The sequence below is a fragment of the Bufo gargarizans genome, chromosome 10 (assembly GCF_014858855.1).
Source record: "Bufo gargarizans isolate SCDJY-AF-19 chromosome 10, ASM1485885v1, whole genome shotgun sequence".
NCBI classification, from domain to species: Eukaryota; Metazoa; Chordata; class Amphibia; order Anura; family Bufonidae; genus Bufo; species Bufo gargarizans.
Window position 1 is genome coordinate 32,917,520 of NC_058089.1, and position 27,032 is coordinate 32,944,551.

The 27,032-nt window shown below is 47.3% G+C and overlaps 1 protein-coding gene across 2 annotated transcripts in view; it reads right to left on the minus strand.

Moving 5' to 3' along the window:
* PNPLA2 (patatin like phospholipase domain containing 2) overlaps positions 1 to 27,032 on the minus strand; it is a 41,794-nt gene that overhangs the window by 10,166 nt on the left and 4,596 nt on the right. For both annotated transcript variants that reach the window (XR_006386887.1, XM_044269423.1), the window contains exons 2-4: positions 6,401 to 6,633; positions 5,304 to 5,369; positions 3,863 to 4,072 (exon numbers count right to left, since the gene is read on the minus strand). Coding sequence is in view for 1 of the 2 variants with exons in the window: in XM_044269423.1 (XP_044125358.1) it covers positions 3,863 to 4,072; positions 5,304 to 5,369; positions 6,401 to 6,633 (509 nt within the window). In the remaining variant the exon portion in view is untranslated. The remainder of the gene's footprint in view (positions 1 to 3,862; positions 4,073 to 5,303; positions 5,370 to 6,400; positions 6,634 to 27,032) is intronic.

The window sequence follows — 27,032 nt, forward strand, 5'->3', positions numbered from 1 at the left end:
CTCACACTGCTGCACTTTACTGCCGCCTAGTGGTAGAAAAAGAGTACTTCCAGAACTTATCTATTCTCCAATACAGTTGGGCAGATTTTGCAATCCTGTTCTGTTCCAGGTTCAGGCTAAGGCACTATGTAATTAGAATTATGTTGCAGTTGCATCTTTAATTTATTTTTATATATAATAATATGTGACAAGTATAAGTCATACTTTTCAATGCAGTCAAGCAAGTTCTCGGTCATAACTGCATCCAGAACAATAATGTTCATCCTGAAGCCCCTCACCATGTATTTTTGCATGTTTCAGGGGGATGGTAGCAGTGTCCAGTGGTAGCAGCCCCTGAACCAGTATGTAATGATAGAACAGTGTGCTAGATTTCCCAAAACGGCGACACCGATTGTGAAACAAGTGACGAAGCGAAACCAGGCTGCACCTAGAAAAATGTCTGTGGACTTTGCTGCCAAATATTCACTGACAAAAAAATAGCGGTTTACGTTCCACTTTTTTCAATTAACATTCACTGACCAAAGGGACGTTGTGAAGAAAATAGTAAAACTACATCTTTATTGAAACTGGATTAAAATGTGAACAGGAGGGAAAACTCTACTAATATAAAACCTCCCAATTGACAAACATATGTCCACACCGACGCAGGCGACAGATAACACCGCACCAGCTAATGCGGATGCGCAGAACCCAGCCTGCCCTGTCGCTCAGGTGTGAACACGAGTCAATTGGGGAAACCACGTATGTGGAACCAACTACAAACGTGTGTTGGTCCACGAATACATACCACAGCAGTATTACACTGGGCAGTAATAAAGCGCTCCTGTACATACAGGGCGGGTGTATTCACCGTGGTGTAAGTGGCAATAAATGCCAATGCTCAATTATCCGGCCGTGCCACTAAATTACTTACCCTAGAAATATTTAACCCCTTGATAAAGATCTGCCAATGCTAAGCAGTTGTGACCTGTTAATCAACGCACATGCCCACTGTGACGTGTGGTGCAGGTGCTGTCATCCACTGCCGCATGAGCACGAATCAAAGGAGGTGTTTGCCGCAGCCCTATGACACTTGCGATGCCTGGATGTGAGCACACTGCTTGATAGACATCTGCCCGCACTCATCAGAGGGCTGAAGATACAGACCACTACTGCGGTGTGAACACGAATCCTACAGACTAAACCTGGCCCCACTAACAGCTCGACGCGTTTTGCCATTTTGGGCTCATCAGGAGCAGATTAGATGTGGGGATGGACAAACAACAAGAAAGTCTCTGGCGAGAGGCAGCGGCAACAGCGCTAGAATGGCCGTACGCAGCCGCAAGAACGCGCAGCTGATAAAGAGGAGGCCCTTCCCCTTAGCCGGATCGAGCCCTTGGAGCGGCCAATGGAGGAGCAAGGGGCGCGGCTAAGCCGCAGTTGAACCCCGCCCATCCCGTCCGCCCCCTCCTTGGAGCGATCACTTGGGAGATGTCAAAACGGCGGTGTATATATACATAACAAGAATGTATCTTGTAGCATCAAGGGATTAGTTAATTACATGTTTTCAATATATATAAATCTGATAGAAAGAGGTGACATATTGCTGGCTACCGGATAGGCTGTAATAGCCCTTAGTAGCAATAGGAGCATCGTACACCATATATTACAAACTGGTAACTAGTAGGTAACCTGTAACTACCATTGGTATCAAATGAAGGTTATACATCTGGTGGCATAAACAATGCCCCAGATGTTGTGCAAGCTAGCAGCATAGCAAGGTGCCCTCAATCACATTCACAGAGGGACATATAAGGGACATATGCTGCAGACCCCAATATGTGAAAGCCAGCCCGGCCAACCAACGAAAGGGGCCACAGAATCCATATGTAGAGTAATGTGGGACGTATAGATGTCAAAAAATGGGATCAAGGGGTCAGGTTAGAGGAAGCAGACAAAAGAGTTATATTCACTGAGGCCCTGTGGTTGAACTGTACGCAGTCTATATATCCACCGTTCCTACGGAACTCCCGAAACGTTTTCCCCACGTATTGCTTATCGCATGTACATGTGGTCAAGTACACAACCCCCTTCTTTCTACAATTAATGAAGGATCTTATAGTGAAGGTTTTCTGTGTGACGGTGCAGGTAAATTCACTACCCAATTGAATCGCACCGCATCCCCCCCCACACACATCGGAATGTGCCTTTCAGGTTGGTAGTCAGCCGTGTGGTAATAGTGGGGGGTTGAAAAAATCTATGGACTAAACGATCCCTCAGGTTGCGACCCCAATGTTACCTTATTAGAGGAGAATTCCCAACTAGATGACCTATGTCAGGGTCCGATTTTAAGATGCCCCAATAAAAAGTGAGGAGCTCTCTTACAGTTTCATGTGCCTCATCATATGTGGCGATAATACGCATCTGTTTCGTGATCTGATGGACCCGATTTTGGTATTAATAGCGTGTCACGATCCAAGGCCATAGAGTGTTGATAGGCCTTGGCTAGCACGTGTTGCGGATACCCTTTATTGCCACTTACACCACGGTGAATACACCCGCCCTGTATGTACAGGAGCGCTTTATTACTGCCCAGTGTCATTCTGCTGTGGGATGTATTCGTGGACCAACACACGTTTATAGTTGGTTCCACGTACGTGGTTTCCCAAAATGACTTGTGTTCACACCTGAGCGACAGGGCAGGCTGGGTCTTGCACATCCGCATTTGACCAGCTGGTACCGTGTTATCTGTCGCCTGCATCGGTGTGGACACTGCTGCCACCCCCCTGAAACATGCAATAATACATGGTGAGGGTCTTCAGAATGAACATTATTGTTCTGAATGCAATTGCATTGAAAAGTATGACTTAGGACTCATGCACACGACCGTTGTTATGGTCCGCATCCGAGCCGCATTTTTTGCGTCTCTGGTGCGGACCCATTCCCTTCAATGGGGCCGCAAAATATGCAGACAGCACTCCGTGTGCTGTCCGCATCCGTTGCTCGGTTCCGTGGCCCCGAAAAAAAAAATATAGCATGTCCTATTCTTGTCCATTTTGCGGACAAGAATAGGCATTTCTACAATGGGCTGCCCGTTCCGTAAATTGCGGAAGGCACGCGGGCGGCTTCCGTTTTTTGCGGATCCGCAGTTTGCAGACCGCAAAAAAAAACCAGCATGGTCGTGTGCATAAGGCCTTACAAGAATGTGCTAGAAAATGTACTCATTTTCTACCACTAGGCGGCAGTAAAGCACAGCAGTGTGAGCTAAATCCACACCTGTCTGTCGACAAAACCTTATTCTCAGTAAGCGTGATTCATTACCATTAGGCCTCATGTACACGACTGTTGTTCGGTCGTTCCGTGCATTGGGGGACGCAATTTGCGGTCCCCAATGCACGGGCACCATCTGTGCGGCTGCTGCAATGGGATCCAGACTCATTCAACTTGATTGGGTACGTGATCTGTCCACACTGCAAAAAAATAGAACATGTTCCGTGCCTCCGTTCCGCATCACACCTTCTGAATTGTGGACCCATTCAAGTGAATGGCTCCGCATCCGTGATGCGGGGTGCACACGGCCGGTGCCCGTATATCGCGGACCCGCTGTTTGCTTATCCATTTTTTATGGTGGGAATGTACCCTTACATCTTATTTTTAAAAACCTCCTGACCCCCATGTGCTGCAGGGTTCAATGTGAACTGTGGTGACATGTAATCTTCACCATATAAAGCCTTGTTTCAGTTCATCTGATTCATGTAACAAGGTCTATTACAATCTCCACTGTACGATTATTTTCCCTGTAATCACGTCTTCTCCATCCCAACCTTATTCCATGCACAAATGACACCCCACGGTAAGAAGCTATTGTCGTATCTCCCAGTACCTGAGGCTCCGGAGGGAACAAGGCCTTAGACAGTCGGTACAGATTGCTGAGGTTAAACTGGATGCTTGTGTTGGTGACCCTGAGCTCGTGCATGTTGGTGCAGCCATCGTGAGGGCAAATGTCACTCTCTCCTGAGAAAGGCGAGACAGTAATGGTATTCTTCAGTTCATACTGGGGGAGGTTATCGGAAATACCGCCATCGACATACCTCTGAAATAAGAAGAGGGAAACGAGTGGGTTAGAAATATCATACAAACTTACAGCCGTAAACTAAACCTTATTAACCCCTCACGTCGTGACCAGCGCTGACCAATGACAGAAATCACAAATACTGAACATATTTCACCGGTGAATGATAATGGAGTACGTGTGGGGAGCCGTGGGCTACAGCAAATGTACACCTTATGTCCAATCCTTTAACGGGAGTCCGGAAGCGTGTTATTTCCCAGCGAGGGCACGTCTCGAGTACTCTGCCCATGGATGAAGTGCATGATCACAAACACCCAACCCCATAGGTGGTCCCGGAGATAAGAGCAGATTATACAGTATGCTTTGTCAGGCCGGGCATAGCTAATGGCTCATGGGCCCTGGTGCGTCTCATGATAAATTAAGTGCATCTTTGGTAGTCCTGCAGGTAAATCTATGCCATCCGGGGGCTTTTCAGCAAGTTCTACGCTTTATTCCTGGCATAACATTAGTAGATTTGCCGGGGGCAGGCACGCTGGCCAGTTGTCCCCCGACCACTTCCTCGAAGGTGTTATATAAACTGGGGCGTGCGACAATTTTATACGCCAAAAAGAGGCGTCAAGCTGTTGATAAATGACCACCGTTGTCTTGCGCAACAGAAAGCCAAAGTGTAGGTGTTCGGCGTGAAGGGCGCAGCTCTCGTCATGTGTACAACAGCTGCTGATTCGTACACATTTTCGTCTCCTTTCCATGTGGAAATAATTAAAAATGACAGTAATGGTGGCAGAAGCTCAGTGACAAAGAAACAACCTGTCATTGTAGATTTCGTCAGAGGTACACAGAACCATAAAAGACAAGGAGCAATGAGTGAGCCGGCAGACTCACGGTACACGACGGCTCATCATTACTGACATCACAGAATTTACGTTTAACCACTTCCATACCAGCCTCATTGACAATTAATGGTGTATGTAGAGATTAGAGAAAGACTAACTGATATAGAAACCCAGCCTACTGGGAACTGTCAGCCTGTACCCTACGCAACAGCTGACCTCCTGCAGGCAGTAAACCCATGTCTGGTCTCGACCACCTCAATATCCTGTAAATCCTGGTTCGCAGAGCGGTTTCCTGCATCACACGCTGAACTTCCTCTCCTGCTTCCTCTTTATTACAAACCAGACATTTCACTTCATTTGCAGACTAGCTGCCGATTCCCTCAGCGTCCCCATAAAGATACAGCAATGTGTATACTCACCACTCCTTGCAGACATGGGGGGATAAGTCCGCAGTATACCGGTATGAATGTGCTGCAGACACAAGCCTGAAAGACAGGGGGCAGTATGTCAACGACATCAAAACGGAAAATGCCTGACGTTCCAATGTTGATTGGGGTCATTATAGAGGAGCTTCCCAGGGACGATGTCTACAGCAGGTATTACTGACATCATGTGGGAGGCAGCACTAGCAGTACAAGAACGTCTAGTGATAGACCCCACTGATCCCTCCATAAGGAGGAACATATTCTTGTAAATCACATCATAATTAAACTAGCTCATATTATATTGCACCCCTAAATTCTAACCTCACTGGGGTCCCTGCAGAGATCTAAATTGTCTTGACTGTGCATCAATGCATCAAGGATGGTTGCGGCCCTTGAACAACTCTTTACTAATTAAAGGGCATCAGTCAGCAGTTTTGTACCTATCAAACTGACATGTGCGCTTGGCAGCTGAAGGCATCTGTGTTGGTCCCATGGTCATATGTGTCCGCATTGCTGAGAAGAATTATGTTTTAAAATATGCAAATGAGCCCCTAGGAGCAACGGGGGTGTTGCCATTACACCTAGAGGCTCTGCGCCCTCTGCACTTTGATTGACTTTAGGATAAGTCAGTGTCAGGCATGATGACATTTTCATTGCCTGGCCCTGTCAATCAAAGTGCAGATGGCGTGGCAGTTGCAGAGAGAGCGGAGCCTCTAGGTGTAATGGTAACGCCCCCATTGCTCCTGGAGGCTCATTTGCATATATAAAAACTTCATGTTTCTCAGCCGATGCGGGCACATATGAACATGGGACCAACACAGATGCCTTCAGCTGACAAACACAACCAGTCACCCAGTGTCATAGGTACAAATCTGCTGACAGATGCCCTTTAAAGGGGTTTTCCATCTTAGAAAATGATGGCCTATCCTTAGGATAAGCCATCACATTATGATCGGTGGGGTCCCAGGGGTCAGATATCCACCCAGAAGGAAGGGGGCACAGAGCTGGTTTGGCATTGCCGCAGCCCCCTCATTCTCAGGATCGGTGTGAGCAGAGACAGATTTGCGTCTATCTCTGTCCAGTGTTATTACCTGTATCAGCTCTTCTTTGGTGTTGAACTGAGTAAGAAGCACGTTCTCCCCATCGGACACTCGTGTCAGGGATATCCCCAGCCTCCCAGTGGCGTGCTCGTGTGCGTCGTCCGGCAAGGTCTTGTATAGACAGTTCCGAATAATCTTCACTAGATTAAAAGACGGATGCAGAGGGCCCAGGAACCTCTTCCTTGCCTCCTTAGAGACGTCAATAATGTTTGCGCCTGCTTCTCCTAGAAGATAAAAGAGCAGCGTCATATTCAGTTCACAGCAGAGGAGTATTTACAGCCACTACTGGAGTTGTATCACCGCACAACCGGTGGGTTTTATCTTCAGGAACTACCCTTGTGGGAGCTGCGGTAATGGCAGCCATATTGTTTTTTTTCTTCTTCCCAGCTTTCACAAAGTAAAAAAATTGCTTGAAAATTGGCAAAAGATGACAATGGAATATTTACTGAAAATAGCGCTGTGTTTGAGGCCTTTGGTTCACTTGAGAGAAATGACACATTTGAGTGGTTTCCACATCAATGATGGGACGCTGAGACCTCTCAAACATCTCACGCTGGCCTTGGCAAGCATTACAGAGGCTTTTCTTCTTTCTTCTGGAACTGAGCCTCATGTTGTTGTTGGGAACTTTTGCACAATTTTCATACATTTTCTCTAGGGAAGGAATGTTCTTTAACCCACATCTTGTGTTGTTACTGAGGACGTGGACCTTTATACAATAGATTTTCATCTCTCCAGCCTTCAGACCTATTGCCGGGTTTCATAGTAGTAGTAGGAACATCACAATTTATTTTTAGTACTTCCATGCTCGTACGCCGTCCTAGTTAAGAATGTGAAATTCATATAGTGCAATAGCGGCTCACAAATATCCCACTCTATACTTCTGCGTCATAGCCACAGGCGAGGTGGTCAATGCAGCAATGGCTGCACATTCCTATGGGTATGTGCATAGAACTAAGGCCCTGTTCACACCATGATTTCAGCCCCCATTTAAAGTATACAGAGTTACATAGGCTGGAAAAAAACAAACACACATATCCAGTATAACCTCTACTGTGTTGACCTAGAGTCTCCAAATCTGACAATCAGGATCAACCTCCCATCTTCAGAATATAGTTCCAATAGCCTGTGATATTATCACTTTCTAGAAAGGCATCCAGGCCCCTCAGCACAACCTCCTCTGGCAGAGAGCTTCATGGTTCAATGCTCTTACAGGGAAGAATCCTAAGCACTATTGCTTCAGTCACAGTCAAAAAGAGGATGACCCCCCACCACCGCTTATTAGACTAATGTCTAGGAGAGCAGGGACTGCTATGACCTTGTCAAGATAACCTGTTTTCAGTGAACTCAGCAACTCGCTTGTATAGCCCCTGACAGATATAATGTGCTGGTGAAACCTCGTCATATTGTACAACAGGCCAGGACTTGTACATCGGAGGCTAGGCTGGAGGCCAACAATGCCCTGTCGTCTGGGCGTAAATGTGACACTGCTCTCTCGACAATGCGCACAATGTGGCTGATGTCCCCGTCATGTGCAAGATTATTTACCACATCCTAAATGACTAGTCCTATCTTCGGAGTCATAAACCTAATAGTTCTCTTTTTAACATAAGGTCCTAGTCACATCTCCTGGGTCATGTACCTAGTTGTTTTCTTTGGGATCATAGGGTCCCAGCCATCTGTTCTGGGTCATGTACCTAGTGGTTTTCTTTGGAATTATAGGGTCCTACACATATCTTCTGGGTCATGTATCTAGTGGGTTCACTTTTATCATAAGGTCCTAGTCATATCCTCTTGGCCAAGCTAGAGCTGTGACGGCTAGCCAGCTGTGGTAAAACTACAACTCCCAAGATGTACACTTGCTTGGCTGTTCTCAGAACTCCATAGAAATGAATGGAGCATGCTGGGAGTCATAGTTTCACCATAGCTGGAGTGCCGGAGGTTATCTGTCACTGACCTAGAGGTTTTCTTTGAGATCACAGGGTCGTAGTCATATCTTGTGAGTTATGTACCTAGTAGTTCACCTTGGGATCATAAGGTCCTAGTCATATCTTCTGGGTCATATACCTAGTGGTTTTCTTCGGGATCATAAGGATCTAGTTATATCTTCTGGGTCATGTACCTCATGATTTTCTTTAGGATCATATGGTCCTAATCATATCTTCTGGGACAACCTAGTGGTTTTCTTTGGGATCATAGGGTCCTAGTTATTTTGTTTTGGGTTATGTACCTAGTGGTTATCTTTGGGATCATAGGGTCCTGCTCATATCTTCTGGGTCAAACTAGTGGTTTTCTTTGGGATCATAGGGTCCTAGTCATATATTCTGGGTCATGTACATAATAGTTTTCTTTGGGATCATAAGGTCTACATAGCTCTACAACCCATAACACAGCACAGAATTATGCCAAAGAAATTCCAGGTTTTTCTAGTGGTAATGCACACGTGATCAGTAAAGTGGTGGCTGTAACTGGTGCCCTTCTGTAGAACAGAACATTGCTTTCATTGGCCAAGGTGTCTACAGAAGTTGTAAGAGCAGAGTAGAAAGCTTGGGTGAATGTTGCCTAAATCCATCCATATCGATAACCCCAAGAAATCCCAGGTTATCTGCGAGGAACCAGTTAACAGGAATTTGCCAAGGCAGGTTTTAATCCTGTACCCTTTAGGCCAAGCCAGCTATGCGCTGTGCTAGGGAACTGGCGTAGCTCCATCTGTGAGCAAAGGGCAGGCAGAGTTCCAGTGTTAGAACTGGTGACAGTGTATCATGCTGGCCATTGTGGTTAAGAGATGTGAAGAGTAGACTCTGGGATATTTAGGAAAAACCCGTACGGGCCAGAGAGTAAACAACACAGAATTTGTACAGGTCAAGAGCAATATGATCCGGGCACAGAGTACAGTACAGCTTACCCGCTACTAAAAGGTTGACGAGCACCTGCCCTTAGTGAGCAGTACGGGTTGCCACCTCTCCTCAGGCGGATACCTATGAGCCAGAAAATACTTGCATCTAGGGCACTGATCTTTATAGAAAAATAGGATAAATCCTCAGCAAATGTGCACTAGACATGCAAAGTGGAGGAGACGCTTATAGTATGGGTGGCAATGCCGTGTACTGTACCGGGTCCCCTTCACTGCCCCGAGAAAGGTCAGGGATCCTCAGGCATTACTTTAAATTCAACCCATTCTGATGTTTTGTTAAAAAAAAAAAAAATAGAAAAAAAGCCTATAATACTACTATAAAAACATACTAAATAAATAATTACAAAATAATACTGAATCAATAATTTACTGAATATATTGTAATATATTATAAAAAAAAAAAAGAATCCCAATGATGACACACGAAACATAATTTCCTTATGAAGAAGCAGCGTCCACGTGCAGATATAAAACATAGCCGACAGCAACTAAAAAGGTACAAGGCGCATACAGATAATGCAGCGAGGGGCCCACGTATGTGAGGGAAAGGTTTCTATTCTGTGATGTTCTCAGATATGTAAACTTTTCTAGGAAACGCATTTCTAAGAAAAGTCTCTGAGAGTGCTGGCCGAGTGCCAGGAGGAGAAGGCCATACATACACATCAGCCGGATTCCATAACCTCCTGCCGTCACAGGGTGGGTAACCTATGGCTGTCCACTAGGGGGAGCAATCATTGTACACTGTATTACCTGACAGTGCGGGGGTATCTGATTTCCCTGTTATCCCCCATTACAAGAATCAACCCAACTTCTATAGGGAGTTACGAGGGTAACGGCAGGTAAGACACCTGCTCATAGTACAATTCCCTGATATAAAAGGTAAATGTGCGCCCTACATACCGTAATGATGTCAGCGGGTGTAAGGAATAGTACCGGTTCCTAGCAGTCTCTCAGATTAACACTCGGACGCCGCATTCATAATGGATTCGTTGTTCCATTTTCAGCTGATGGCGCGTTAAGCCCATAATCCAAATCTGTGAAAAAGCCGATGGCATTGTCCTATTTCTGTAATAAAATGTCTCCTGATATACAACGCCTGTATTACATAACCTCCATGATGTCTGCATGGAAAGGCACAAGGTGAGGCCTCTTGCACCCAAACGTGGCGTGTCCGTGGCCATTTCGTGGCCCGTGTGCACTCTGCATCACGGATGCGGACCCATTCACTTGAATGGGTCTGCAATCATGGAGATGCTGAACGGAAGCACGGATCAGAACCCCACGGAAGCACTACGGAGTGCTTGTTCAAGTTGAATGGGTCTCGATCCGTCCCGGCTGCCGCACAGACGTGGCCCGTGCATTGGATACCGTAAACTGCGGTCCTCAATGCACGGAACGGATGCACAACGTGCGTGTGCATGAGGCCTGAGACAACCCCTTCGTATTCAGGATCCGTGTGTCCATGGTACATGCAGGGGATCACTAGGACTAGAGGCCAGAATCTGGGACTGGCACGAGGCATATATTCAGTATCTGACTGATACACATAGCTGGATATTTGCCATCGCAAACGCTATGCCTTCTAGAAGATAGCAGAAATATGACCAGTGCCTCCGCTCGTCTGACAGATGAATGCCTCATTTTAGAGGTATGCTAGTTATTTATTAACCTTCTCCCCACCGCCTACCTCAGGAATTTGGGAGAGGGATGTAAATACAACCCGTGTGATCGGGACCAAGATCTCAGATACTGCAAACATGAAAAAAATCTTTTAGAAATACACTAGAATTAGGAATACAGTATGACCCAGTAATAAGGGAGCGCTCGGGGGTATACATTTAAAGAAATGATCAACAGTCAGAATCTGCAGGTGTAAAGGTGCCATCGATTACCGAAACGCCAGTTCATCGGGTAATAGGATCATTGGTGCGGTCACCTAAATTATCATTTGCCGGCAGCAGATTGTGCTGTCTAAAAGCCTCTGTTGCCGGCAAACAATGATTCTGTATGAGGACGGCATTAGAGATCACTGCTTCCCATACTGTGGAGGAGATCGCTGCATGTAAATACTGAGGTCTCCTTCACTGATGAGCAGTATATTACCAGGAAGGAAGCGTACACAGTAAGTGTTTTTCCAGTGATTTCCATCAGTGGTTCAAAATCACTGATAGAAATCACCAAGGGCAGACTAGAAACATAAAGTGGCCCTGGAAAAAAAAAAAAAGTGGCCCTGGAAAAAAAGTGGCCCTATGTCACGAGAAGATCCAAAGTGACAGGATGTGTGTGGCCATCACAAGTAGGCAGGGACGACACAAGTGGGCAGGGAGAACACGAGTAGGCAAGGACAACGCGAGTAGGCAGGGAGGACAACACGAGTAGGCAGGGAGGACACACGCAGGCAGGGAAGACACACGCAGGCAGGGAAGTCACACGCAGGCAGGGAAGTCACACGCAGGCAGGGAAGACACATGCAGGCAGGGAAGACACACGCAGGCAGGGAAGACACACGCAGGAAGGGAAGACACACGCAGGCAGGGACAACACACGCAGGCAGGGAAGACACACAGGCAGGGACAACACATAGGCAGGGAAGACACGCAGGCAGGGAAGACACACGCAGGCAGGGAAGACACACGCAGGCAGGGAAGACACACGCAGGCAGGGAAGACACACGCAGGCAGGGAAGACACACGCAGGCAGGGACGACACAAGCAGGCAGGGACGACACAAGCAGGCAGGGACGACACAAGCAGGCAGGGACGACACAAGCAGGCAGGGACGACACAAGCAGGCAGGGAAGACACACGCAGGCAGGGAAGACACACGCAGGCAGGGAAGACACACGCAGGCAGGGACGACACACGCAGGCAGCGACGACACAAGTAGGCAGGGACGACACAAGTAGGCAGGGACGACACACGCAGGCAGGGAAGACACACGCAGGCAGGGACAATACAAGTAAGTAGGAGGAGGAGGTGTGATGGTGTGGGGGTGCTTTGCTGGTGACACTGTCGGGGATTTATTCAAAATTGAAGGCATACTGAACCAGCATGGCTACCACAGCATTTTGCAGCGGCATGCTATTCCATCCGGTTTGCGTTTAGTTGAACCATCATTTATTTTTCAACAGGACAATGACCCCAAACACACCTCCAGGCTGTGTAAGGGCTATTTGACCATGAAGGAGAGTGATGGGGTGCTGCGCCAGATAACCTGGCCTCCACAGTCACCGGACCTGAACCCAATCGAGATGGTTTGGGGTGAGCTGGACCGCAGAGTGAAGGCAAAAGGGCCAACAAGTGCTAAGCATCTCTGGGAACTCCTTCAAGACTGTTGGAAGACCATTTCAGGTGACTACCTCTTGAAGCTCATCAAGAGAATGCCAAGAGTGTGCAAAGCAGTAATCAAAGCAAAAGGTGGCTACTTTGAAGAACCTAGAATATGACATATTTTCAGTTGTTTCACACTTTTTTGTTATGTATATAATTTCACATGTGTTAATTCATAGTTTTGATGCCTTCAGTGTGAATCTACAATTTTCATAGTCATGAAAATAAAGAAAACTATTTGAATGAGAAGGTGTGTCCAAACTTTTGGTCTGTACTGTACATTTGGAGTCATTTACTAAGGGACTTGCGACTTAGTATAAATAGTCGGAAGTCCCTCTCATTTAGTCACATGGCTGGTTTCATGGCGTGTCCAGCAGTTGGGCAGGAGTGGGGGGGGGGGGGGTGCCAGGACTCCGGCCCAAGCTAATTTACTTATATTTTAATTAGTTGGGCACAGTTTTTCCAACAGGCTCAAGGACTGCCTTAGATTCACCTGATTTATGACAAGGCACATGCTCCTAAATTAAACGATTCGTAGAGGCAGCGCAAGAGGGAAACTAAGAACGGCGTAAAAGCCAGCCTTCGTGAGTGTGCCCCGGAGTGTTAGTACTAGTTTGTATCTTCCTCTATGGGAGAGTTGGTATTTTTTTGGCCTGAATAGTTTCACCTCGTGGATTGATCTTCACAAGATCGGAGGAATTGTCCTTTAAGACATTACTGAATGTAATAACGTATATACAGTATAATAAGCATCCTATAGAATGATAAAGGGGTGAATAAAGTCTACTGAAGAAGCCTGCTACCCTGTGGCACAGCAGGGGTTACACAGTGTTCTACACACTGTGTTCTAGCCAGAGGTGACCGGAGAATTCACGTGTTCTCAAACGCATGTCCTACCCCCGCCAATAACCCTGCAGGGTCCCCCGCTGTCACAATGCCATTCCCAGCTGCTGGTACGGGTGCAGGCGGGCCCTGACGCATCGCTCCCTCCTCATACACACTTATGTATTGTAGCTTTATAGCGCTTAGGGTTGTATACATGGTTTTTCGATTGCATGATTTTAGGAAAATGTAGGAATGGATCCCAGAGAGAACACGTGTCTTATAGAAGACCTTACATAAGGGGACGGCTCAGCACCTGCTCGGTGACCACTGCGTCCACCGAGAAGGTCACCCAGCTTTTCACACACCAGAATGACGTCATTGTGCCTTATCGTCCAGGTCATATATGTGCCATAAAGACTTTTTAGATTTTTTTTAAATGTGTACATTGTTCCTCCTGCTTCGTCTGCTAGCCTCTCGCTCTCTTTCTTGATTGACAGGGTCAGGTTCCTGCATAGTCATCCTGCCTGGTCCTGTCAATCAAGAAGGAGAGGGAAGAACTGGCAGACGAAGCAGAAGGACAAGGGTGCACAGAGTGCCTTGGACCCGCCCTCAGTGCACTTATCTGCTCATGGAGTAAAAGCAACAGATCAGTAAGTGAATGGTATCATTCCATTCCATTGAGCTAGCTCTACAAAGCGTTGGGGGTCATTAATCAATGTACAGCTTTGTATGCCGGTCTGTGATAGCCCCCGCAGTGCCAGAGAAAGCGCCTAAATTATGACGAAATTATGAAAAACTAGCATAGTGTAGTGTAGTCAATGGAGAACATTCAAAACAAGGTCATGTTACCAGTGGGATTCCACAGGGATCTGTACTGGGACCAATTTTGTTTAATATCTTCATAAGTGATATTGCAAAAGGCCTCGATGGTAAGGTTTGTCTTTTTGCTGATGACACAAAGATATGTAACAGGGTTGATGTTCCTGGAGGGAAACGCCAAATGGAAAAGGATTTAGGAAAACTAGAAGAATGGTCAGAACTCTGGCAACTGAAATTTAATGTGGATAAGTGCAAGATAATGCACCTGGGGCGTAAAAACCCAAGGGCAGAATATAGAATATTTGACACAGTCCTGACCTCAGTATCTGAGGAAAGGGATTTAGGAGTAATTATTTCAGAAGACTTAAAGGTGGGAAGACAATGTAATAGAGCAGCACGAAATGCCAGCAGAATGCTTGGATGTATAGGGAGAGGTATAAGCAGTAGAAAGAGTGAAGTGCTTATGCCGCTGTACAGAACACTGGTGAGACCTCACTTGGAGTATTGTGCGCAGTACTGGAGGCCATATCTCCAGAAGGATATAGATACTCTAGAGAGAGTTCAGAGAAGAGCTACTAAACTGGTCCATGGATTGCAGGATAAAACTTACCAGGAAAGATTAAAAGACCTTAATATGTATAGCTTGGAAGAAAGAAGAGACCGAGGGGATATGATAGAAACTTTTAAATACATAAAGGGAATCAACTCGGTAAAGGAGGAGAGCATATTTAAAAGAAGAAAAACTACCACAAGAGGACACAGTTTTAAATTAGAGGGGCAAAGGTTTAAAAGTAATATAAGGAAGTATTACTTTACTGAGAGAGTAGTGGATGCATGGAATAGCCTTCCTGCAGAAGTGGTAGCTGCAAATACAGTGAAGGAGTTTAAGCATGCATGGGATAGGCATAAGGCCATCCTTCATATAAGATAGGGCCAGGGACTATTCATAGGATTCAGATATATTGGGCAGACTAGATGGGCCAAATGGTTCTTATCTGCCGACACATTCTATGTTTCTATAGTCTTCTTATTAAGTGACCCCCCCCCCCCCCCCTTGTGCCTGGCCCACCAGTGGGTTTCCTGGTGACAATCTCCCCTCAACCACGCCCTGTTCCATACTGTTGGGCAAACCGTATGCCCCCACCCGTACCAATTACAGCACTTCATTCATGGAAATATTTGTACACTATGTTCCAAGAACCGTACTGTGTAGACGTACATCTGCAGGTTGACTACTTGCCATGTCCTTGGGAGGGATATCGTTTCAGTAGAAGTTCATTGGAGCGGACTGTGCCTCACAAAATAGCCAGAGGGAGTCACACTGGGTCACAGTCATGGCGGAGGCATCTCAATTGACGTAAGACTGGCAGAAGTGTGCTCAGCCGGGGCGGCAGACTGCGTGACTCAGAGCTGAGGAGTGACTGAAGAGCACTGGCACATGGGGGCAATCTCAAGAGCCGTACGTGGGCACCACTCGGGTGGTGGAGAAGGGATTTATTAGTTGCAGCACTGTGCGGCTTGGTACCACTGACGAACACTAGAAAAGATATACCGTATGAATAATGGTGTGACAAAGCTTACGCCCAACAGAAGGTCTCATTCACATGGCGGACTTTGGGGGTCATGTTCGTTTTTGCATGCAGAGGTAATACTAATCAATACAGCTGTTCACACGGTCAGATTTTACATGCGCATTTATGATTAATAGTAGATCAACTAGCATAAAAATAATGCTGGGAAAATAAAAACAACAGCGGGTCATTTACGAATATTTTTACACCAGCTTTTGTTGCAAAAATAGTCCACTTTTTGACCGGCCGTGTGACTTCATATTGTCGAAATGTTTTCGACAGTTGGGCAGGAAGGGGGCATTTTAGGAGAACCATGTGGGGGCTCCGGCCCAGACAAATTTACTAACGTGTACGAATGGAAACAGCCTGGAGCTGGTGTGTTTTTTCCGTCCGGCGCATGGCTGCCTTAGATTAGCCAAAGCACGCCTCGTCATAGAGGAGTCTACTCCTCCGGCTGCGCCATGGGAAATGTGCCCCTACAAGTCTATGTTGTAGCCATGCTCTCTTCATATTTTTAACTTCCATGTTCACGCTGCCCAACGCAGTGACCTGAACATAGTCAGGGGTGCACCACCAATGAGGCCAGGTTAGGCGACTGCCTCAGACGGCAAGACCTAGAGACAATGGGGGGCAGTGGTAGGGCTGTGGGAATATCTCTCGGTATTAAACAGTATCACGGTAGGGCTGGAGGGGCTGGGCGCTGTTTCAGTTTTCGCCTCAGGGAGCTGAAAGGCTAAGTGCGCCCCTGACCATAGCCCCTAAACGCAAGGTTTCGAGAAGAACTATATAAGATAACACAGCCTACAAAACATGACCACAAGGTTACCGACCCGTTCTGACTCGGAGAGGAGTCGTTTCCTCCGTGTGCTATCCGGACTGCACCGGCACAACACACCGAGCTATTAGGGGGTAGGCCACACGGTCAGGTTTTCTGATGCAGTTCTGGAAGCCAAAATCAGGAGTGGACCATGAAAGGAGAGAAAGCATAAAGGATATAAGACTTCTCTTTTTTGAATTCACTTCTGCTTTCGGCTTCCAAAACGGCATCAGGACCCGTGTGGTTGTACCCTTAAAGGAAATGGTACAATTCACCCGTGTACTGATGTCAGAAAGCCGTCTGAATCCGGTTACTTGGTGGTTTACTACCACGTTTCAAAAATGACACTTCCCTGGTGTTTTTTGGTTGCTTGGTGTTTTTGTTTTTTAATTGCAGCATGCACTGGTTGTGGTGTCTTTTTCAGGCGTCTTCACTATAGGAAAAAAACCTTAAATGACAAAATGCCACCCCCCCCAAAAAAAATAAAAAAATAAATAAATATGAATTTCATGGCATTTCTTTTGCTCAAAGTCAAAAAACGTAGGATGCATTCACACACGTTATATACTTATATATAACGGATTTGTCTTCAGGGGATTCAGGTACTGCGCTACAAAGTGTGAACATAGTGCCATGGTATACTGAATACTATAAGGCTTGGTGCGGTTCCGTCATGGATCTGCACAGACGGATCCGTTCAGATAATACAACCGTCTGCATCCGTTCAGAACGGACCCGTTTGTATTATCTGTAACATAGCCAAGACGGATCAGTCTTGAACACCATTGAAAGTCAATGGAGGACGGATCCGTTTTCTATTGTGCCAGATTGTGTCATAGAAAACGGATCCGTCCCCATTGACTTACATCGTGTGTCAGAACGGATCATTTTGGCTCTGCATCGTCAGGCGGACACCAAGCAGCGTTTTGGTGTCCGCCTCCAAATTGGAAAGCAGACGGAACGGAGGCAAACTGATGCATTCTGAGCGGATCCTTTTCTATTCAGAATGCATTAGGGCAAAACTGATCCGTTTTGGACTGCTTGTGAGAGCCCTGAACGGATCTCAGAAACGGAAACCAAAACGCGAGTGTGAAAGTAGCCTAACAAGTAAACCTACAAGAAGCAGACCCGTCTGCACAGCAGATCACACATGCACAGTCTTGTTATACGACACCCAGCCTGGTGCGGAGAAGCAGGGGTTAATGCAGAGAGGTTATGTTAGGCTATTGACCGCCAGTCACCTTCTTCAGAGATAGCAGGCCCCAGCCTATGTGCACACAGTACTGGCCCCACACAGCCGGAAAAACAGGCCGGCGGTGCTCAGTGTTACCTAAGGCCTCATGTACACGGCTGTTGTGCGGCCGTTCCATGCATATGGGATGGCAATTTGCGGTCCCCAATGCATGGACAACATCCGTGCGGCGGCCAGGATGGAACCGAGACCCATTCAAGTAAAATGGGTCTGTGATCCGTTCGCACCGGAAAAAAATAGAACGTTCAATTTCTTTGCGGTGCGGAGGCACGGAGAAAAACACCATGGAAGCACTCCGTAGTGCCTCCGTGGGGTTCCGTGCCTCTATTCTGCACCGCAGCTCCGGATTGCGGACCCATTCAAGTGAAGCACACGGCCGGTGCCCGCATATTGACCCACAGTTTGTGGGCCGCAATACGGCAACGGCCGTGTGCATGAGGCCTATAGGTGCGGGTCACCGCGCAGGAGTTCTGTGCATTTCTGCTCCAAAAATGCAACAGAGGTTTTCGGTGCGGATTTGCCGCAGATCTCACCCTTCAATGGAAAAGAGAGAAATCCGCAGCTAAAACGGCAAACACTATTGACAGGCTGTGGATTTGGAAATCCGCACGGCAGGTCAATCTCTGCACAGAAAAGATCTAAAGAGGGTACACGAGATTTATCTATTCTTACACACTTCGCTGGTACTGTACTACGCTGCGGTTTTTCTGCACAAGAATAAGCACGGGAAAAAAAAAACGCACATAACCTGCAATGCGAGGGGGTCCCATAGCTGTTCAGATTTTATGAAAAGCAGATATTTTTTATTATTTAGAAAAATTTCTTAAGGGCGTATTCATCAGCTTTATTTCAGGGACTGCGAGTCCTGGCCATCAAAAAGAGAACATGTCCTATTCTGTCCGTTTTCATGGCCTGACAGCCCCCCATACTATTCAAGGGGACCGCTTTTCAGAAAGGCAGCTGTGAAAAAAAGGCAGTGAAAAAATGATAGTTAAACCATTTTTAGTGGCGGTTTTGTGAATGAACCCTAATTCCAGGGCTGGAAGAGACCAGCACCTAGGGCTAGGTTCACACAGAGTATTTTGGGGCGAGGAGTTTGGTCCGGATTCCACACCAAAAATCCTCGGCAAAAACGCATGGTCAACTCCTCCTCCGAAATGTGCATGTTAAGTTGCTCATGCACACGAACATGTGCGGTCCGCAATGCACAGGCAGCGACTGTAGGGCCGCCCTATGTGGACACAGGACCCATTCACTTGAATGGGGTCCGCAATCCGCATCTGATGGTCTGCACTGCAAAAAATAGTGCATGCAGTACTTTTTGTGGTATGGTTGTAGTTAGTGATGAGCGAACTTGTGTTTTAAGTTCAGCGTCTAAAGTTCGGCTTCCGGTTAGCGGAGAATCCCGATATGGATTCCGAATACCGTTGTGGTCCGTGGTAGCGGAATCAATAATGGCCGATTATTGATTCCGCTAGCACGGACCACAACGGAATTCGGAATCCATATCGGGATTCTCCGCTAACCGGAAGCCGAACTTTAGACGCCGAACTTAAAACACAAGTTCGCTCATCACTAGTTGTAGTGCTTCCAGGGCTTCCGTGCCTCTGTTTTGCACCGCACCTTCGAGATTGCGGACCCATTCAAGTGAATGGGTCCCCATCAGTGATGGGGTGCACAAACAGCCGGTGCCCATATATTGCAGACCCACTGTTTGCGGGCACCGCTCAATAACAGTCGTGTGCACAAGCCCTTAGACACGTTTTCCTTCCGTCCTGCATTTTTGATGCACTCCCGCAGGCTATATTGGGAAGCGGATCTGCACAAAACGCGGACGTGCGGAAATACTGAAATGATACGCCCGTGAACAGCCCTGTTTACTACCATTAGCAGCAGATTCCGGTACACAAAATACGCCCCACTGCAAACACGCTCACGTGAAAGAGGCCTATATCTGCTGCATGTCTGTGCAGCATAGCGGTCATAACTGTGCCGTCCATACACCGCATCCCACAAAGATCTGTGAGGATCGTAGGGCAGCCTGTAGGTTTTACAATCTGCAGCGTGCATCGGCCTGCAAAATCTCAAAAAGGCGACATTGCAGCCAAATCTCCATTTTTATCCTGCAAATATTTATGGGGATTTTCTGTAAAGACTTCTGAACATGAGCTTATGGCTCCCCGTCTCAGCCGGCTTCTGCGGAGCATCCGTTTTAATACAATTTCCTCCAGTAAAGTGTGTCAAAGTTCACTGCGGCAGGAAAGTGGTGAAAAGAACGCGCGCACTCCGCTTATCCTCCTTCCTCTTTTTTGGTGAAGACAAAATTAAATTAAAATAAAAAATTATCTCCCTGGGAAGTAGTACATGCAACACAATTCTGGCCAAGGGGCTGCGAAAATCACAGGGTCCGCCTCAACTGGGGGGGGGGGGGGGTAAATGCCCTGAAGTGCAGCGGGTGACGTGACGCGCCATACATCATCAGGAGAGGGTTGGAAGCCGTTGTCAAAACTCTAAAATACTTGTGCGACTGTTTATTCTGCCCCAATAAAACCTGACCGCCATGTGTAAAACCCAGCGCACACAGGACAGTCCTAGAGCATCCAGCAAGACTGCCGCAATGCAAGCTGAAAAAAAAACGGGCAGAGTGAAGAAGATTGTCCCATACCATGGTTTCCGATGCTTGCACCGATGAGAGATCTATGTGATGAGGTTATGGATGGTTTGCACCAGGAGCGCTCAGGGTCGACCCCCTTTTTTTTTTCGGAAGCGACCTATGTAAACACTTTTTGTTGTGTTACAGCGATTAATCCACCCGTCAATCACTGTAATGCAAAGCATGTGAGGCTATGCAGACTGAGGTGACTTCTAGGAACTGGCAGGTGTAGGGTTACAGGCAGGTGACAGCCCAGACCGAAGACGCCACCTGTCCCCCCCCGCCCCCGTAGTCACATCAAAGCAAATATCATCTGACAGTAATGGAGGCTGCATTAACCCATCAGGTGCCAGGTGCCCATGCTCGGTAGTTTTTAAGTGGCGCTCTTGTGCCCACGGCCCCCCTCCAAAAAAAAAAAAAAAAAAACACAGAAAAACACCAGCTCCAGATGTTACCTGAAGGTCTTCGGGAAATGTGACCCGCTGGACACACAAGTGTTTTTGTGCATTAGGTGGGGGGGGGGTTCTCCCTTCTTTTTAAAAACGCAGCATGCTGGAGCTCTTGGGGGTCATTTACTACAACTGCTATGCCTGTTTTTGGTATTGCCTCGTTTTGGACCTTTTTAACTCCTGTGAGACGATATTTGCGCCATTTTCGCTCCATGCTCACCACTTGGGAGTGATGGGGTCTGGCCCGGGGCAATAGCCCCAGCCAATGATGGCAAAAAACTACTGCAGTCAGGTGGTGAAGTCATTTTTACTGCAGGCGCGCGGACTGCCAGAGGCGTGCCTCGGTCCGTACAATGCGGTCCGCACCTCGTCAGGAATTAGGCGCTTTCTCCGGCAGCGTACGGACGATCAAAGACTGGTATAAAAAAAAACATTTTTTGATAAATGACCCCGTGGGTGTTTTTTGGCACAATTTGCACCAAGAAAACTGGCGAAGGTGCTTTGCACTGCATTTGTCAAGTGTCCGAGATGCTTTTCTAGCCTGTATATAGGGGCGTGGCTTTCTGGGGGAAGGGTGTGGCTTAAATGAGCCATCATGCGCCAAACGTTTATGCCAACTAAAGCCTCATTCACACATCAGTGATTCACAGACGCGTGTAGTTCATGTTCTCCACGGACAGCGCACACTGTATACCCATTCATTTGTTTCGCTCGGAGGCGTGCTCTATTATGTCCGCGCTCACACATCCATCACGCCCATGCACACAAACGTATTTCTATTGCGTTCCGTTTTTTTTAAGGTCCGTATCATCCGGATCATTAGGAAGAGATGCACAGTGTCCATGAAACACGGATGACACACAGACGGCAAAAAAAACGGACACACTGATCCTTCACGAAGGCATCACTGACCACCTTTTTATGGATTTGAGCACGGACATGTGAATTGGGCTTAATAGGTGGGGCAAACAGGCTAGACCAGGCATGTCCAACCTGCGGCCCTCCAGCTGTTCCAAAACTACAACTCCCAGCATGCCTGGATAGCTTACAGCTATTAGGGCATGCTGGGAGTTGTAGTTTTGCAACAGCTGGAGGGCCGCAGTTTGGACATGCCTGGGCTAGACAGTCTATAGTAGGGGTCAACAGCCTCCGGCACCCCAGCTGTTGTTAACCTACAACTCCCAACATGCGCATTCACTTCTACGTGAGTTTGGAGAACCGCTGAGAATTGTAGTTTCACATCAGCTGGCGTGCCGAAGGTTGCTGATCCCCGGTGTCTGAGTTTCCACTGACTTACAGTAAGTAAATCTGCCCCCCCCCCCCCCCCCGGAATAAATATGCCAGAAAAAACACTGTACTTTAGAGCTGAGGAATGTACTGGACTGTGGTGCAAAGTCTGTGTCCTCAGCCTCCATGTTGTGTCACTGGGTAATATACAGTGGCAGCGAGATAATGCGGCAGAACACAGCGATAAGGCTTATTTCACACTAGCGATAGGAGTGAGTCAGGGGCTGTTCGGGGAAAACCGATTGCTCTGCACGCAAGTTTAAGGCCTCAAGATGTTGTGTGTTTTGCGGTCCGCAAATTGCAGATCCGCAAAACACGGATCATGTGCGTTCCGTAATTTGCAGAATGGCGCGGACAGCCATTCAAATAACTGCCCATCTTGTCCGCAAAACGGACAAGAATAGGACAAGTTATATTTTTTTTTGAGGACCACGAAACGGAGCAACGGATGCGGACAGCACACGGGGAGTGCTGTCCGCATCTTTTGTGGCCCCATTGAAGTGAATGGGTCCGCATCCGAGCCGCCAATACTGCATGCGGCTCGGATGCGGACTAAAACAACGGCCGTGTGCATGAGGCCTGACCAGTATTGTCTGTGACCGTGTTCTGTGTATCAGTGTTTTCAAACATTTGAAGAAAGACTGAAGGATAACACTCAACATCTCCTCAGATAAAGGTGCATTCACACAGTTTGCTTGTGCCATGGCCCAAACCGCATGCATTTGTACCAGGGTCTAGTGGGCATTATCTGTGCTTGCCCTCAAACAGCAGCAAATCACAGCACATGTGCGTCTTGCCGCATCACACAATTGCTTTATATCAACGCACTCTTAAAGGGGTTGGCCACCTTTGGGGTTTTATTTTGGTTAAGACCTGTAAAAGGGAAGAATACTTTCCTGCTCCCGGCCCCTTCGCTCCCCGTCCTCTCCGCTGTCTCACTCTGTTCCCCCGCGATCGACATTCACTTTGAAACTGGTGCAGCCAAACACTGGCCACAGTGGTGTCCTAACCACCCCTTGCGTCATGTGACCAATTGACCTGGCGCAAGGGGAACAGGTCGCTGCTGCAGCCAGTGATTGGCTGCAGCGGTTTCAAAGTGGATGTCAATAGTGCGGGGAACAGAGCAAGATAAGGTGGAGCGAAGGAGCCGGGACTCAGCAGCGGGGAGCAGGTCAGTAGGCTGCCTTGTTGCAGATCTGCCCATTCATTTCAATGGGGCCACAAAAGATGTGGACAGCACACAGTGTGGCGTCCGCATCCGCAGTTATAAAGCGATTGCAGTCAAGAATAGGCTTTTTATTTATATAGCGTGTTCCGCAAAACACAGAACGGTCATGTGAATGCATCCTCACATTTAGGGTCCATTCACACGTATGTATGTGTTTTGTGGATCCACAGATCCGCAAAACACAGACACCGGCAATGTGCGTTCCACATTTTGCGGATCGCACATCGCGGCACTATAATAGAATATGCCTAATCTCGTCAGCAATTGCGGACAAGAATAGGACATGTTCTATTTTTTTCGGGAACGGAAATGCGGACCCGGAAGTGCGGATCCGCATTTCCGGACCCGGGCCACATGATGGAAATGAATGGGTCCGCAATTCCGTTCCGCAAAATGCAGAACATAATTGCGGACGTTTGAATGGACCCTTAGACCATTTTCTACGCCTAAAACAGGTGGAGAAAATGGTAAATGAGACGGGCCTGTCCCCTTCCCGACCACAACCACATCTTTAGACCTGCCGTGAGAATCTGCAATCTGTGTCAGAAATATGCCTAATTTAGGGGTATTTCTGTTCAATAAATGACCCCCCAGTTTTGCAGTGTCCATTTACTGTGTGCACCAGGAAAGCACCTAATGAATACACCATAGGCTCAAATTCATCCATTGCTCTACTTTTTTTTTGCATTGTGGATTTGCACAGACTGCTGCTTCTCCATATGGCGGTATCCAGTCTAAAGAACAGTATATATTGCACAGACTGCTACTCCTCCATATGGCGGTATCCAGTCTAAAGAACAGTATATATTGCACAGACTGCTGCCCCTCCATATGGCGGTATCCAGTCTAAAGAACAGTATATATTGCACAGACTGCTGCTCCTCCATATGGCGGTATCCAGTCTAAAGAACAGTATATATTGCACAGACTGCTACTCCTCCATATGGCGGTATCCAGTCTAAAGAACAGTATATATTGCACAGACTGCTGCCCCTCCATATGGCGGTATCCAGTCTAAAGAACAGTATATATTGCACAGACTGCTGCTCCTCCATATGGCGGTATCCAGTCTAAAGAACAGTATATATTGCACAGACTGCTGCCCCTCCATATGGCGGTATCCAGTCTAAAGAACAGTATATATTGCACAGACTGCTGCTCCTCCATATGGCGGTATCCAGTCTAAAGAACAGTATATATTGCACAGACTGCTGCCCCTCCATATGGCGGTATCCAGTCTAAAGAACAGTATATATTGCACAGACTGCTGCTCCTCCATATGGCGGTATCCAGTCTAAAGAACAGTATATATTGCACAGACTGCTACTCCTCCATATGGCGGTATCCAGTCTAAAGAACAGTATATATTGCACAGACTGCTGCCCCTCCATATGGCGGTATCCAGTCTAAAGAACAGTATATATTGCACAGACTGCTGCTCCTCCATATGGCGGTATCCAGTCTAAAGAACAGTATATATTGCACAGACTGCTGCTCCTCCATATGGCGGTATCCAGTCTAAAGAACAGTATATATTGCACAGACTGCTGCTCCTCCATATGGCGGTATCCAGTCTAAAGAACAGTATATATTGCACAGACTGCTGCTCCTCCATATGGCGGTATCCAGTCTAAAGAACAGTATATATTGCACAGACTGCTGCTCCTCCATATGGCGGTATCCAGTCTAAAGAACAGTATATATTGCACAGACTGCTGCCCCTCCATATGGCGGTATCCAGTCTAAAGAACAGTATATATTGCACAGACTGCTACTCCTCCATATGGCGGTATCCAGTCTACAGAACAGTATATATTGCACAGACCGCTGCTGCTCCATATGGCGGTATCCAGTCTAAAGAACAGTATATATTGCACAGACTGCTGCTCCTCCATATGGCGGTATCCAGTCTAAAGAACAGTATATATTGCACAGACTGCTGCTCCTCCATATGGCGGTATCCAGTCTAAAGAACAGTATATATTGCACAGACTGCTGCTCCATATGGGGGTATCCAGTCTAAAGAACAGTATATATTGCACAGACTGCTGCTCCATATGGCGGTATCCAGTCTAAAGAACAGCATATATTGCAGAGACTGCTGCTCCTCCATATGGCGGTATCTAGTCTAAAGAACAGTATATATTGCAGAGACTGCTGCTCTCCTCCATATGGCGGTATCCAGTCTAAAGAACAGTATATATTGCAGAGACTGCTGCTCTCCTCCATATGGCGGTATCCAGTCTAAAGAACAGTATATTGCACAGTAAACCGCTGCCATCAGGAGATGTGACAAACACAGCGCAGACATAGACATACACTTCTGCAGCGCTTGTCTAGATATTCTGCCCCGGAGCGTCCCTCCTCGCGCTCCACTCGCTAGTCTTTTTCACTGTGCCCTGCATGTTCAGTTGCTCTGGTACTTCTCTGGCCGTCCTGTCCCGTCAGCCATTTTCTCTCTCAAGTCATTAGTCATAATTAAAGTGTAATTACCTTGCAGCACGTGTGCCACAGTGATCTGCTGCCTACAGGCACGAGGACTCGTGGGGCACATTTTTTTTAGCTGTGGTGAAGACCCTGGCAACAAACATTTTCGAAACTAAGGCCTCATGCACACGACCGTTTTTTGCGGCTCGGGTGCGGACCCATTCACTTCAATGGGGCCGCAAAAGTTGCGGACAGCACTCAGTGTGCTGTCCGCATCCGATGCTCCGTTAGGTAGCCCCGCAAAAAAAAAATAGGGTGATGAAAAGGAATAATAGCTAATAATACCATCGTGTATTAGGTAACTGCCATTTAAGCAATTATATGTTATCATCTTTACCAGGGCTCCTAAGGTTTAATTTAAGTTTAAAGGGGCCCTCCACTTTTGATAATCCATTTTTGTTATAAAAGTCCTCCAACATCAAGCTGTAATCTGCTAAAAACCCTGCTGTGAGTGTTCAATTCCCCTGTAGCGCCACCACAGGGGGAACCAGGCATTACACAGTTCCCACTGAAAACTAAAGGCTGTCTATGTGATGTGCTGGCTCCACAGCTCCTTGTAGCCTTTTATCGCTGTAGGGTCCTGAACGGGGAACCCCCTCCATAGACCAGATTGTCCCTAATAGGTAAATGGATATTTTAATCACACAACCCATAGGCTTTAAAGGGGTTCTCCGGGCTTTTAATATTGACGGCCTATCCTCAGGATAGGACATCAATATCAGATCAGCGGGGGTCCGACACCCGACACCCCCTCCGATCACCTGTATGAGGAGACGGCGCGCATAGAGTGCACGTGCCGTCTCCCTTACTGCTTGCCGCTGCTTTGCCATAGACGTCGGTCGTGAACAGGAAGAGAGACGGGAGACGGCACGTGCACACTGTGCTCGCCAGCCCATAATACAGCTGATCGATGGGGGGTGCCGAGTGTCGGACCCCCGCCAATCTAATACTGATGAGCTATCTTGAGGATAGGCCATCAATATTAAAAGCCTGGA